General features: G+C 39.4%; 1 protein-coding gene across 3 annotated transcripts in view; it reads left to right on the top strand.

The window, feature by feature from the left end:
* NELL2 (neural EGFL like 2) overlaps positions 1–16316 on the top strand; it is a 424803-nt gene that overhangs the window by 112879 nt on the left and 295608 nt on the right. For all 3 annotated transcript variants that reach the window (XM_054696282.1, XM_037514110.2, XM_054696281.1), the window contains exon 4: positions 12645–12795. In XM_054696282.1, coding sequence (XP_054552257.1) covers positions 12645–12795 — 151 coding nt within the window. The remainder of the gene's footprint in view (positions 1–12644; positions 12796–16316) is intronic.

The raw sequence follows: 16316 nt of genomic DNA on the forward strand, positions 1-16316 counted from the left end.
TAACTTATATTCTGGTGTCCTGTTATTCTAAAATAATTTCATTATTATAATTAAAAAAGGATAAAAGCAGAAGGAACTTCCAAAATTGATATCTCAGGTCAAATCGGCCTACTTGGTGGAAGATGAAATTGTGCATTTCAGCACTTTGACTTGCATAATGGATGGGGAATGGCACACTGTCTCTGGCTATTCAGCAAAGATTCTTCTTGAATCTCCTTGTGGAATCTGAGATTGCACAGACTGAAGGTTTGTGAAAACCTTCACAGTTTATAGATGTAAAACTATATAATAGTTCCCTATCCCTTGTTCCTGTCAATTAATAGATGTCAGATATCTAATAGGAATCTCAACGTGACCCAGTTATGTTCTCTTTTTTTCCCACTGATCATTCTGCTAAAGTCAAGTCAAAACACTATTACCCATATGAATAAAAGTATAATCAATTCTTGGAATCATCATTTCCCCCCCTTTTCCTTTTCATTCATTTTTTAAAAAGATTTATTTATTTATACATACAACAAGAACTGGGATACAGGCCAGAGGTGTGGGGGTGAGATGATTCACCAGAGACAGAGCGGGGAGCAGAACAGACAGACGGACTGAAATCCACTGCTGAGGGGAGCAGCGGGCGAGTCAGGAGAGGTCTGCTGCGCCATGTGGGTCACCTCACTGGGCGGGCATCGAACTTGTGCTGCAGTGGCTGCGGATTGCTTCATAGTGCTGCATCTTAACTCCTTACATCAATCAGGGAGATCCCCCCTTCTTTCTTTTAAGGACTCTAAATATGACCAGACATCAGAGAAACAGAGATGGTTTGTGCTTTGGTTTTCACTTAAAAATAAGTTTATATACATTTATCTTTGGCACTTACTGTTACTCTCTTAACAGATGAATATAAAGAGTAATTGTATGTATATTTAAGATAAAGCTGAGTACTGTAAATGGGCAAATTTACTAGAGAGAAAAATGACCTAAATAATGAATTCACACCCTTCATTGTTAAGGTGAGTAATGTGTTCATTTGAGTACATTGGCGTAGCTTGTACACCAATAACTGGTATCAGTTCCGCAGAGGTAGAGTTGAGCTCTATTTATTTACTATTAAGAGTGAAAATGGTGAGTAGCTCCAATGTTTTCTTTTTTTAAAAGAAATTCAATCATTTCATTTATTCAAGGTTTTTTTTTTCATTTTTTAATATTTTATTTAATATAATTTTTTTAATTTAAATTTTATTTTTATATTCCCCATACTATTACAACCCCCTTATTTTGACCCCAAGCCCTCCTTTCCCTGCCCCCCACCACTCATAGAGTGTCTCTGGTTCATAGTTGTTTGTTGATTTTGATATTTTCTTTCTTATAGTTATTCTTTTTCCTGGTCCCTTATTTAAGTTTTCTAGATTCCTGCTATGAGTGAGACCATCCGGTATTTTTCTTTTTCTTTCTGGCTTATTTCGCTGAGCATGATCCCTTCCAGCTCCATCTGTGTTGCTGCAAACTGCATGTGTTTATCATTTTTGAATGCTGAGTAATATTCTATGGTGTATATGTACCCCATCTTCTTGATCCAGTCATCTATTTTTGGGCATTTGGGTTGTTTACAAAGCTTAGCTATTGTAAATAGTGCTGTTATAAACATAGGGGTGCAGGTGCTCTTTGGAATTGATGTTTTTGTGTCCTTTGGGTAAATACCTAGGAGTGGAATTGCTGGATCATATGGAAGCTCTATGTTTAGTAGGTCAAGAAATCTCCACACAGCTCTCCATAGTGGCTGGACCAGTTTGCACTCCCACCAACAGTGCAGGAGAGTTCATTTTTCTCCACAACCTCACCAACATTTGTTGTTGCTAGTTTTTTTAATATGTGCCATTCTCACTGGTGTAAAATGGTATCTCATGGTAGTTTTGATTTGCATTTCCCTGCTTACAAGTGACGTTGAACAATTTTTCATATGCCTGTTGGCCATTTGCATTTCCTCTTCAGAGAAGTTTCTTTTTAGCTCTTCTGCCCATTTTTTGACTGGATTATTTTCTTTGTTTTTGTTGAGTCTCATCAGCTCTTTGTAGATTTTTGTGATCAGTCCTTTATCATTAGTGTTGTGTGCAAAAATTTTCTCCCAGTCGGTGGGGTGTCTCTTTGTTTTGGTTATTGTCTCTTTTGCTGTGCAGAAGCTCTTTAATTTGCTGTAGTCCGAGCTGTTTATCTTTGCCTTCACTATCACTGCTTTGGGTGATGTGTCTGTAAAGATGTCTTTGATGTGCATATCCCGTAGTGTTTCGCCTATATTTCCTTCTATGCATTTTATGGTTTCAGGTCTTATGTCTAGTTCTTTAATCCATTTTGAGTTGGTTTTTGTGCATGGTGTTAGGTAGTAGTCAAGCTTCATTCTTTTTCATGTAGCGACCCAGTTTTCCCAGCACCATTTATTGAACAAACTTTCAATGACTTTATCTAAGGCAGACATTGTAACTTATATAAATTATGGGAAAATTATGACAATACATCATTTTGATTTTCCTTATGTGTTTAAAACGATGGCTTGTGATTCTAGTGGACAAATTGTATACATTCAGTTTGGGTTCCATTTGATATAGTATTTTGGGTTGATTTAAATAAAAGCCTAGCAAATGACTGACTCATAAGTCTGCTACATGTGTCCTAATCATGTTGTTAAGTCTGCTATCTCCAGGTAGTGAGGCCGTATCAGCACAGAGATGCAGCCAGTCTATAAGCTGTAGATGATATCATTCTTATTATCACCACCATTGTCGTTCAATCCATCCTCATCATTCCTTTTATATGTTTTAATATTTCACCTTGATCTTATTTTTAAGTAGTTGGGAAAGAGATGATAAAAGGAAATTTTGTTTTGGTTCCTTTAGCTTCTTACTTTTGCTGGTAGCAACCAGCTGATAATTTCACTGGTGAGGTTCTAAGAGAGCAAGGAAATGATTAATTATAGAGGCTGAACCCAATCCCAGTGTCTTGCTTCATACAAGGCAAAAGCATTCATCTGATTTTAAATTCAAGTGCCTCAAAACCCACAATGAGATACCATCTTGCTCCTGTGAGAATGACTCATATGCATATACAAAAAAAGACCAGAAACAACAAATGTTGGAGAGGATGTGGAAAACGGGAACCCTCATACACTGTTGGTGGGAATGTAGATTTATCCAGTCCCTGTGGAAAACAATACGGAGATTGCCAAAATATATATATATTTTTTTTACTCTTTTTATTTATTTATTTATTTTTTATACATTTTTTTTTTTGACTGTTCTTGAGGGGTATACTTTATTTTTTTTTTAAACAATAAATTTTATTTTTATATTCCCCATACAATTGCAAACCCTCCATTCTGACCCCAATCCTCCCCTCCCGCCCCTCACCCCCCAAAAATTGTCTCTGGCTCATAGTTTTTTGTTGTTGCCAAAATATTAAAAAGATTTTCTACAGCAATTCTACTACTCAAAGAATGCAAAAACACTAATTTGAAGGGATATGTTGTGTTCATTTCAGTACTATTTACAATAGCTAAAATATGGAGACAATCTTAAATCCCGAAAGACAGGTGAGTGGATTAAGAAGATGAGTTACAATGGAATACTATTCAGTAATCAAAAAAGATAAACTAATACATTTTCAGCAACCTGGGTGGAGCTGGAAGGGATGATGCTCAGTGAAATAAGTCTGAAGGAAAATGAAGAATACTGGATGGTTTCAAGTACAGGAGGGATATAGGGGAACCAAATAAGGGCTACTAGAGGGGGAAGGCACCCAGTGGTCGAGGGAAAAGGACTGTGGGTACTTTTGGGGTGGGTGTTGTACAGTGACATACATCTGAGGAGGTGTGAAGCTAGTCCCCTAACTCATATTCAATATTGTCAACCAATGTTCCCTCAATGAAAAAAGAAAAAAAAATCAAGTGCCAATTTTAATTTTAATCTACATGGAGGATTATAACTGTGAACTAAACCAAAACACTCATACTAGTTGATTAGTACCCATCTCTCAGAAGGAAAATACATCTGGGAAGTCAAATTATTATCAGAAACTTACTTGTTAATGGGCTCAAATCAGACAAAATAGCATAATCTTAATAGCTTGATTTTGTCTGTTATGTATAAAATTTTAAACTCCACATGATAGAGACATCATCTTATTTGCAGTCCTCCTACATCCTCACTGCAGTTTGTTTTACTTTATTAGTGAAAATTTCAGCATATGAGTCAAAGATTTCTATAAATAATACATGAAGATACATATGTTTATTGTGCATTGAATCAAATTATAATTTGCTGTAAATTTGACTAACTTGAGATTGTTTTGGGGTTTCATTTTTAATGTTTTTTTTTTTTCATGTAGAACTGGGGTGTAGACCAGAGGTACAAGAGGTTGTAGGAGAGGATTCCCCAGAGACAGACTGGGGAGTAGAACAGATGGATCCACTGAAATCTACTGCTTGGGCGGGGGGGCAGCAGGTGAGACAGGAGAGGTCTGCTGCACCCTATATGGGTCAGCTCCCTGACCGGACATTGGATTTAGGTCTTAATAGCGATAGCGCTGAGACTTAACCCCAGGGCCAGGGAGGCCCTGTTTTGGGGTTTAATGGGAATAATATGTAGAGGGATAATTCTCAAGTTGAATTTCCAAGAGTACGTCTTTGTGCTCTTGTAACCTAGTCCTGTAAAGGGCATATAGGTGTCTAAAGGGTAAGCATGTGGCATCAGTAGATGTAGGTTTTCCTTATGAATGTAGATTACTCAAACATTTTACTCAGAAAAATATTTTTAAAAGTGTTTTGTTTTTATTGAAGTAATAATAGTTTACAGACTGTATGTGATTTGGGGGTATAGGCTCATACCTTTACAGGTGTATGTTATACTACTCCCACCACCATAACACTCACAATCCTTCACTATAGCCCACTGCACCCTTCTTCCTTTGTCCCCACCCCCTCCACCCCTCTCTGGTAGCTTTAGTTAGGTTTGTGTTGGTTTTGATTCTCTGTTCCTTTGTTCCATTTCTCTGAATGAAATCATCTGGCATTTGTCTTTCTCCTTTTGTCTTATTTCACTTAGCATAACCCCATCCAGTTCTATCCATGTTGTTGCAAGTGGTAAGATGTCACCTTTTTAAATAGATGCATTGTAGGTATTCCATTGTGTCTATGGACCACATCTTCTTCTTTTTTTTTTTTAAAGATTTATTTATTTATGCATACAAGAGCTGGGCTACAGGCCAGAAGTGTGGGGGGTGAGAGGATTCACCAGAGACAGAGTGGGGAACAGAAAAGGCAGATTGACCAAAGTACACTGCTGAGGGGAGCAGTGGACGAGTCAAGAGAGGTCTGCTGCGCCATGTGGGTTGTTCCCTGGCCGGGTGGGATCGAACTCGTGCTGCAGGTGCTGCGGACAGCTTCATAGGTTGCATCTTAACTGGTTGTGCCACCAGGGAGGCCCTCGATGGACCACATCTTCTTCATCCACTCATCTGTTGTTGGATGCCTAGGTTGTTTCCATAGCTTAGCTATTATAAATAGTGCTGTAACCAACATAGGTGTGTCTGTATCCCTTTAATCCCTGCTAACAAGCCCCTCTCCCCTTCCCGGTCTTTCATTGCACTACTTTCAGGGGCAGAATCTTGAGAGAGCAAGGTATTGTTTGGACCAGATGCACTAAATAGGTGACTGAACCTAGTTTAGGGCTCTGTATGAACTTTTTTTTTTTTTTTTCCATGTTTTATTTATTTATTTATTTGTTTGTTTGTTTTGTTTATACATGCACTGGGTACAGTCAGAAGCACGGGAGGGTGAGAGAATTCACCAGAGCCAGAGCGGGGAGCAGAGCAGGCAGAAGGACCGAAGTACACTGCTGAGGGGAGCAGCGGGCGGCAGGAGAGGTCTGCGCGCCATGTGGGACCCTCCTCCGGTGGCCGGGGAGCAGCTGGGGATCGAACCGGCGCTGCAGAGGCTGCGGGCAGCTTCGCAACCCAGAGCTCAACCGCTGCGCCACCGGGGAGGCCCTCTGTATGAACTTTTAAGATTCTTTTATTGGGTGCTGAGCATCACGTTTCTTGTGGCCTCCCCCAAGAAAAGCCTCTCAACTCTGTCCCTTGGCTTATTAAATGTGCCACTTAACTATCCGGAACCGTCTGTCTCTTCCTTTGGTCTCTCCTTGTCCTCTTAGTTGGGGGCCAGTTTCAGATTTCACCCAGAAGTGCCCAAGATTTGGAACCAATGAGTTCTAATACAGTAAGTTCGTAGAAATGAACTCTGATTTAGAGCCACTATGGTGACCATCACAAGCATCTTGGCTTCTCTGTGCCTCTTTTTTCCATCTAATTTCTATTATGTGTCTGTATTTCTATTATCATGGAGCAAATAATATCATTTGTTCTAAGTTACTCTGAGACTTAAATGAGATTGATCATTGTTAAGGTCTTTGCTAACTTCTTATATAGCGTCAATCAAATTTTAATGTCTTAAAATTGTTATTATTTTGCTTTGAAAGTTTGCACTATAAAGGCATGGATATATTGAAGTGTAGTAAGAGCAATAGGTAGGACCTATAATAATAACTCTAACATTTTGCATATATATCTTTAATTAGTGTTTTGTTTTCTAACATCATTGTTCATTTTCATACAGATATCTCCTCTCAAGTGTAGTCCCCACAAATCTCCCACTGCCACATCACCTGTGAATGACAGACTCTTGTCCTCTTCCCTTGCCTGTTTTGACCCTTCTCCCTCCCCCTTCCTTGCTATATGTCTCAGATCTATACTTTGCCTGCTAGGTTTGCCCTTTTTCCCCCCCAACCCTTTGTTTGGTTTCCATATAGTCCTCCTATAAGTGAAACCATCTGATATTTTTCTTTTTCCTTCTGACTTATTTCACTGAGCATCATCCCCTTACATCTCCATCCATTTGTTGCAGATGGCATGCATTTATCATTTCTGATTGCTGAATAGTATTCCATTGTAACACTATATATTTTTAAACTGAATTTCGAAGACAACAACCTTTCTTAGTGATTGAAAAAATGGTAAGTTTTGAAACAGCCTAAGTCAACCTTCCTGTGTATAAGATTAGACTGTTTTTATGACTGAATTCACACATGATATTTTTATTCGTCTGGCTTGGTGGGGCAAAATCAATTTAGATTTCACCACACTGCGGATGGGATGAAGCCCTGTCAGTGGGAAGATGTGGAAAAGAATTCTTAGCGACTTCTTTGTTATTGGGAGACAGATCCATTCTCTTTACTTTTAGTGTTAACACACTAAAATTATTTAAAGAAGCTCCAGCCTGAGTCTGTTTCTCAGTTAATACTCACAGTGGTTTGCACATATATATAGTCTGTTGTAGAAAGAAACTGGCCAGACTCTCTCTCCATAAACATGTGCCCTTCTTCCCCTTAGCTGTTCCATGTAGGGAATAATCACATGTTGTCCTAGTCCCTGTAGAGATTGTTATTGCATCTGCACATGAAGTCATCCCCCCGACCCTGGCAGGCCCGTGACTAAAAATGAATTTTTTGGTGTAATTGCTTCTGAACAACTTTATTACTTGTTAATAACTGTGTTAAAATGCCACTAAGAGAAAGCAAACATTTTACAAATATAAACAACGATGTTAAAAATATATATTTATAAGTAAATATATTTAATAATAAAAAATGCACTTGTTATTTTCTTAGTGAGATTTTTAGATTCCGACAATAAAAACAGAAAGTGTTGAAAGGATTTTTTTCCAATTCAGTCTCCAAGTAAAAGGACCCAGTACACAGGGGCGTGTTGTTCAGTTTTTCTGTAGAGCTTAGTCGTAGAATTTAAATGCTCCTTTTCTTAGCCTCTTTCTCTCTGAAGAAGCAATTAATATGATCTTTGTCAGTCCTCTTTGGAAAGAAATTCAGTCTACATTGATTTTCGTCCGTAGAAGAATGATCGTTCATAGTTCTCTAGAAAGGGAGAGGAGTAGGTAGGACTTTATCTTCAGAATAATTTCATTGTCAGAAACTTTTATACCAGTTTTCAATTGTGGAAACATGTTTTGTGTCTGTGTTTGGGTTGATAAGAATGAGAGTAAATTCAGAAGATCACCACAAGGGCATAAAGACTTCTGATGGTTTCACTGAGCTCCACAGTCTTATTGCTTATACGCATATAGTAAGCATCAACCTAGTTTCAACACTAGTCGTCCACATTGCTGGCATTAGAACGGCATTCTTCTGGGTTCTGAATTTGTTCTCATAACCTTCACACTTGATACTCTTACAATTGGTACCTAAGAGGAGGCCTTGTTGAAAAATTGCTTAATAGATATTTGAACTAAATTTTTAATTCTGAAAATGGAAATGATAGCAAAATGAAAAGAGTTCATTGTCACACGGTAGTTTCTTTGACTTGGGTTTCTGGTATAAGACCAGAATTGAGTCTTACAGGGGTAATGGAGAGAACTCATACATGTCTCTGAACATCGTATAATCCTTGAGATAAAAATAGAAGGTAGGAATGCTTATTTTATAAATTAGGAACCAAGTGCATATGGGGAAAGTGACCTTTTTGTACATCATTGCTAAACTAGTCACTTAAGGAGCTAAAAATGTTATTTTACATAATTGTTTTTTTTCTGGGTTATTTTCTGTGTTGGTTCTCTCTTAATTTGCATTCCTGTTTGTGAGTGCCAGCTCAGTGTGGATAGGGGATGCCGTGTGCCGGAGGCACTGCCTGTAGTGGAAGAATAATGGTCCAGAAATTGGCATCCCCATTTCACATCTAGTTTTCTGGCTGCTTTTGGGTGAACCATGGGACTGTTCCTTCTCTTGTTATTTTACTGGTTGTAAAAGGAATAGTTGCCCCTGGCAAGTCTCCAGGGCTTCGTGAGCCTACAACAATGTGGATTCCAAGGGGGGAAATATATTACTATAGATTTTTGAATGATAAATGTATAGTACCAAATGTGCAGTGTTATTTGTGTGACATATGTATATATCTATCTGATTACCCTCTATCATCTATCTATCTATCTATCTATCTATCTATCTATCCATCCATCCATCCTCTATCTATCCATCCCCTGTCTGTCCATCCATCCATCCATCCATCCTCTGTCTACCTGTCTATTCATCCTCTCTATCTATCTAGCCATCCTTTGTCTGGCTATCTACTTACCTACTTACCTATCCTCTATATTTCTCTCTGTCTTCTGTCTATCTATCTGTCTTTCTATCTATCATCAGTCTCTCTTTCATCTGTCTATCATCTAACTGTCTTTCTGTTTGCCTATATATCCATCTTCTATCTATCCATCTTTCTATCTATCATCAGTTTCTCTTTCATCTCTCTCTCTCTCTATCTCTCTGTCTCTCTATCTCTCTATCTCTCTATCTAATCTATCATTTATCTATCCATCCACCCATGTACTTATGCATGTGTGGGCTGGGATGACAGGTGAGGAGACTATCCTGAGACCAAGGTAAGTCAGGCCAGATTTTCTCCCTCCCATGAGCCTTTCACATTGCTCCTCACTGTAACACAGGTGGAATATTTATGAAAACCCTAGTTTTTAAACCTCTGTGCAATGACCTTCATTGTACTTCATTCTTAATGAGGAAGGGAAGAAAGGTGCTAGGTTTCCTGTCACTACAGCATGGCAGTATGGGGCATCTACTGACTGTGTTTGTGCTGAAGGGGCCCTCATTCTGCAGGGCACCCTACACTGATAGATAGAGGGAGCAAAACTGAGTAAGTACTGTGATGTGAGGTGGGATAGGGCCAGAGGACCTGTGTCGAGATATGACCCTGTGTGACCGAATAAGCCTCCACATGAGCTGGGTTTAGGTGGGTGGGGGAAGGGGGTCTTACCACTTGGGGCCTAGAGGAAGCTCTGTGGGTACTTCCTTCGGTGTCTTGATGCAGATGTCCAGGCTGGGGTTCCTTGGCCTTTCTCTTGTCAACATGCCTGACAAGAAGTGAAGGGCCAGTAGCTGAGTATAACCATTACTAATTAAGACCAAAAAAAAAAAAAAAGAAAAAAAGAAAAGGTTGATTTGGTGAAAGTCATTTCAGAGCACCAACATGTGATGTTTGAAATACGTAAAATCTAACATAAGTCAATGATCATCCTAACTACCAAAGCTTCTTAAGTGTTCTCCCTGTATCTAAGTTTTTCTGTCTTTAAATTCCCTTTCACATGGCCACCAGAAAAAGTTTTCCATAGTTCAGATTGATCAATTTTTAAAATATGGTTTTCCTTCACCTATACTTTCTTTCACCACGTTTTCAACCATGGTATTTACATTTTTACTAAAAATACACAAATGTGATGTAATTTTAGTTCCTTCTTCCTTTTACCTATGGGCAATTTACACAAGTTATTTCATCTGAAAACAAAACAAAGAAAACCACAAAAATAATATAGTCTCTCATCTCTCTCCATCCATCTGACTTCATAAACAGTGGAGAATAAGGGCCTCCCTGGTGGCCTTAAGGGTTAAGTCTCAGAGCTATCACCGCTATAGCCTGAGTTTGATCTCTGGCCAGGAGCTGACCCAGATGGCATAGCAGACCTCTCCTGTCTTGCCTACTGCTCCCCTTAGCAGTGGATTTCAGTCAATGCACTTGTTCTGTTCTCTACTCTGTCTCTGGGGAATCCTCTCACCCTGCACCCCTGGCCTACACCCAAGTTCTTATATGAAAAAAAAAAAATCAGAGGCAAATAATAAAGATTTAGTAAAGGTTTTCTGTGCATATATCAAAAGACAAAATTTCTTAAATATCCCGGCTAAGCATCTGTTCTCTATAGTTGTACCTTGTCGTGCAGCTGCCACACATTTCCAAATTCCTTTTCTCTCATTGTATAAGCTCGGTATCTGGGCCACCCCTTTGGATCTCTCTGTGGGTCTAATGATCTTTTCTGTATTCAGTGTGGTTCTCTGTTTTCTCATTTGCATCTCTATCCATCATCCTGCTCAGTGAGACAAAGGATGCAACTCAGTTTCTACCTGCCTGGAAAGGGGTGGGGGGGCACATAATAAATATTTATAATTAAATTTTAATTTGCTTTTATCTATCAAATTAAAGCAAAGTAATAAAGATTGTGAATGATTAACTTGTGTATAAATTAGAGCAGATAAAATGTTGGCATAAGGTAAATTATTCTCACAGAATTACAGTTGGTAGGCTTCCGCGTAGAAGTAGAAAGTTCTGGAATTGGGAAATGGGTTGGAGTCTCCTCCACGCTCTGTTTTATCTTGCCTGGAACCTGGGAAGAAACTCTGAACCTTGACCATGGCACAAATTGAGTTGTGGATATTGAGTGGAAATGAGGAAGTTTCTTTTAAGAAATAAGAACATTTCTTTTTTCCTAAGAACTGGAACCCATTTTTTGGGTGCGTGCCCTGGGTTAGGGGGCCAGTCTCCAGGTCTGCATTCCAACAGATGGTACAGAACAGTGATGACCCTTTTTTCACATAAATTTGTGGGGCTGGCAGAGTGAGTAACTTTGGATTCAGTGAATCCCATTTCCTAAAGGGTGTGGTTCTCAGCTAAGTTTCCGCTGCGTGGCCCTCCATACAAAAGCTTGAAATGTATGGAGTACATTGGGCTGTCACTGTAACTGGGTTGGATGCCACTGGCATTAGGTGACTGGGACCCAGGAGTACTGATACTAAGTGTGTGGGACAGTCTTGGATAAAGAAGGATCGTTCTTTCCAATGGGGAAAGTAGTTTCTTCCTTGAGAACTGCTTACCTGTCTACACTAGGGACAGAAGAGAGGAGAGTGATTTGATCACTATATAAAATATGCTTCTGGCCCCCGTTGGTTCTTTGCACTCACTACAAACTGAGGACCTTTTGCTCAGTTAGCGGATAGCTTGATTGATAGCTTTTTTTCTATTCTCTAAATGCTTTTCTGTTCTCATCTGTATCCTCTGGTTCCTGGATTGGAAAGCATGACCGACCCATGTGGAAGTATATAGCAAAAGCTTCTACCCCCTGAGGTAGCCTCCCTTGGCTAGGCTTTCTCTAAACCTGGGGAGAAGAACGTGGGAATTATGTTCTGTGTATTTCTTGCAACAAATATGGTAAGAGAATTTGATCTTAATGTTTCATCCACTGCACAGAAGGCTGAGAGTGACTAATTTCAATGATCTTATAAAGATCTATTTATGGTAAGCCTTCTGGCTAGACATCAATGTGGAAGGTGGCACTTGGATTCAGATCCAGTTTTCTGTCATGAGGTGTCAGAGAAGCAAATGCCTCTTGCGTGGTCCTCTAGATCCTGGTGTGGGAAGAACATCTTTGTGTCCATTGTTGTGGCTGTAACACCCAGGCTACAGAAAGTGTGTCCAGAGAAAACTTGGAATGTGCTTCATCAAATAGGGTTCTTGGATTCTTTGCCTCAAAGGTGATAGTTTTGAAAAAAGATTTCTCACATACACGTTCAGTAATTCACACAGATTTACTGTCCTGTGTTACCTGTAACATAAAAGTCCTGTTGCAAGAATTAATAGCAAAGTCTCAGACTTTGTATTTATCAGTTACTACTTCATCAGGGTTTTGGAAAGATGTGGTATGTAAAGGATACTTTATAAAACCAAGTTCCAGTCTATTCTCAAAGTGTGTTTCTTTCTTTTAGACACTCCTAGAAGTGTAAAAGCATCTACTGCTACAGCTGAACAGTTTCTTCAGAAGCTGAGAAATAAGCATGAATTTACTATTTTGGTGACTCTAAAGCAGACCCACTTAAATTCCGGAGTTATTCTTTCCATCCACCACCTGGATCACAGGTAAGTGCGGCCCTGGAATTCCTGGGCTTTCCTGATACCTCCTAAGATGGGCATAGTCAAGAGAAGTAAGAGAGCTGTGGTTTAAATTGGTCAAAATAATTTTGTTGCATTAGGCAATATTGCAAGCTCACATAATGGAGATCTGCTTAAAGTAGGAACTGCTGCTATGGATATTGCTAAGAACACACAGGAGAATGGTTTCTTAAAACAAATTTAGTAATTACTTAATTTCCCTTGAAATATCTTTCTCAGTGTTAAAGTCAGTCATATTTCTTAATTGGTGAGTCATTAACCACCAGAATATGTTCTTGGATGAAGTGCTTGGATTTAGAGTTTAATAGTCTTATAATTTTAATCACTAACAGAAAAGTTCATTTTCAATGTCCTTCTTAAACTGTAGCAGTTATAGCTGTGTTTGAGTATGTGTGTGTTGAATCAAAATACTGCCTATTGTCTCCCTATTTTTCACACATATAGAGGTACAATTAGGAGAGCTGGGGGGGAAATAATAGGAGGAGGAAGAGGGGGAAGGAACTTACTCATGACACTCGGGATATCCATGAATTACTGCTAAGTAATACCAAATAGCAGGAAACGATTCCCTCGAGAAACAACGAGCAGAGCCCCGGCAATGATTATTACTCCTGTTCCTGTTTGGATTACCGCCTCTATTACTTACTGTCTGTGGAACTTGGACAAGTAGCATAATCTCTCTGTGCCTCAGTTTCCTCATCTGTAAAACAGGTAAAATAGATTAGAGAGTTTATGTACGTAAACTTCTTATCATATAGACACTTTCATGATCTTTTCACTTGTTGCTAGAAACCTCTTTTCTTGGCCTCTAATCAGAGATGAGGCAGCACGTTACCTTGTCAGTCTTTCCCAAACAGTAAAGGATGAGCGGAAGCAAATACATGTGGTGAACAAAATACAGCAAGTTCTCACAGAGAGTGGGGTTCCTAATCCCACTCTATCTGACTATTCTTGGGGCATAGAGTTTCCTCATTTCCCACAAATTGCCCTCAAGGATTGGCATTAACTTCCAGTAGCCTCTCTTGGATCCCTTTACTTCTAGATCCAGACCTGTGTTTGAGAGGAACGTGCTCTCTTCCACGTACCGGTAACTGGCCTCAGTCAAGGCAGAGCAGGAGTGAGAGCAGGTCTACCTCCAGGGGTTCACTAAGACTTTCCCCTGGTGTGGTTTGGTTCTAGGGACAGCCTCTGTACAGGTGCTTCATGCCAGGCCTGCTCCTTGCTTACAACACTGTGTTCTGTCCATCTCAACTGACTTACGCTACAGCATCAACATACAATAAAAGAGCTGCCTGATTTATTACTGGTTATCTCTACTTGCTGAGAAATGTTGCATTGCACTTTGGGGGTTATATTTTTCTACCCTGTAACTTTTTCCCACTACCCCATTTGTGGAGATCAGGAACGTGACCAGCCTCTTCTAGATGACAGCCATGGCAGCCTTGACATTACCCTCCCTGTGTCTGGGCCACCAGAGCTGGCTCCTACGTCTGTTTCTCTGAAACCTGATCAGCAGCTCTTGGCTAGGTCTGCCACCCTCATCTCCATGCAACATTGACAGGTGTCAATGTTTTTGTCGGCCCCCGGAGTTGAGTATCTGTTTGACCAGCACAGACTTCTTATAAACTATACATTTGCCATCTAATGCTTATTAAAGTAATTTAAATTTTTTTAGTAACTTAAACATAGTGAGGATATGAGCCACTGAAATAATTAGCTTTTATCAGGCAGATCTTTGATGCAGAAACTGAGGAAGGATTAGGTGTTGTTGGGAAGACCCTTTCATACCATTCCTATAAATCAGATTAAAGGTGATACACAGGGTTTGTACTGACTTACTTCAATTAAAAATAGCATTTTTCAAATTATTATAGCACTAGATCTTAGAAAATTTGGATTGCTGACAAGTGTAAAGGAGAATTCATACAAGCCATATTACCAAAGGAAAGAGACTAATGTTGAAATTCTGTCATATTTTAATCCAGTCCTCTTGTCTTCCGTTGTAAATATTGCCATATTTTGTTTGATCATCCTGTATTTTTAGGATATTTAATTCATTTCCTTTTTTGACTGTAATGAATAGCACCATAATGAAAATATTTATACATAAATCTTTGTGCTCAGTTTTCAGACTTCCTAAGTTGCACTTGTTCAATTTAATATGAATTCCACTTTTCTTGTTTTACTTATTCTTTGTAGCATCTAGAAATTTGATATAACATTTACCCTAAATATACCATACCTGACATATAGTATATCTTTTCATGGTAAAAGAAGGGACTTCAGATTTGTAAGTAACTTTCCATTTGCTTAGGAAGCAGTTAGGACAGGCCTCCTGTGAGCCAGGCCCTGTGCTCAGTGCCTTACGTGCCTCTGTCCATTTTATCATCTGCGGTCAGGAGCGGTTAACATGATGGACCTGGAGACTGCATTTCACTCATAGCTCTAAACATATTGGTTTTGTGACCTAACTCTTGCATCTCAGGTTTCTCGTCTGTAAATGCATATAAAATGCTTGTGAATACTAGAAAAGAAATTCCATGAAAGTTCTATAATAATACAGAGTCAGTGTTCTCACTCTTGTTTTGCAGATAAGAAAAATAAGTAGAGGGGTTAAGTTGTTAAAGTGTCCACTAGAAGGGCTGGAAGCAGAGTAGAAACTCGACAGCAGGACACAGAGTGGCCGGCAGACCCTGTGCCTTGGCATCTCTGGGTGTCCGGAGGCCCAGGCATCCACTCCTTGGCACACGTCACTGACCTGATTAGTGGCCATGTTAAGACTCAGCCCACTTCAGAATCTCGATTCTGCTGTTTCCACACACCCTATGTTATCACTGACTTCCTATCACTCTGACAGACCTCTCGTACTAGTTCGTCTTTTTTTTTTTTTTTTTCCTGTTATTGTTGCTGGAATTATTGGCCTTCCTGTAGGCTTATTTTCACCCATTTCTAATTATGTTATTTCCCCAATGTGTATTTATTTGTTCATTCTTTGCTTTCTGTCACCAAAAAATGGAGATGGTTGACAGAACTATCTACAGGACAAAAAGATAAAACAATAAAATGAAATCTACAAATCAGGAGTAAGGGAAAATAGAAACCCAGTTGCATGATAAGGAGAAAATAACTCTTCTTGGTTCTAAGGCCAGAGACATCTTTTCCCCACAGTCTTTTATTAGGGTGTGTAAAGAAAGATGTCAGAGGGGTTCATGTCCACTGGCGTCATTGTGCTGAGCACGTTTCAGAATAAGCAAATCTGCGGTGATATCTGGAGTGTGCATCTAGGTGGGGAGGCATTGAGGTAGTGCTGCCTTGAAAACCCTCAACAGTACAACCAGGTTTTCCTGCTCAAGATGGCCACATTGCCTCCTACTTGAACCTGATTGGAGACTGTGGGTAGATGATACTCCATATCTACCACTTTTCTCTGTGCAGACTTGTGTAGAATATTGAGTTCACGTTAGACTTCTCTGATAACTACCTGGATT

The sequence above is a fragment of the Talpa occidentalis genome, unplaced genomic scaffold (genome assembly GCF_014898055.3).
Source record: "Talpa occidentalis isolate TD23 unplaced genomic scaffold, MPIMG_talOcc4v2.1 talOcc4.16, whole genome shotgun sequence".
Classification (NCBI taxonomy): Eukaryota; Metazoa; Chordata; class Mammalia; order Eulipotyphla; family Talpidae; genus Talpa; species Talpa occidentalis.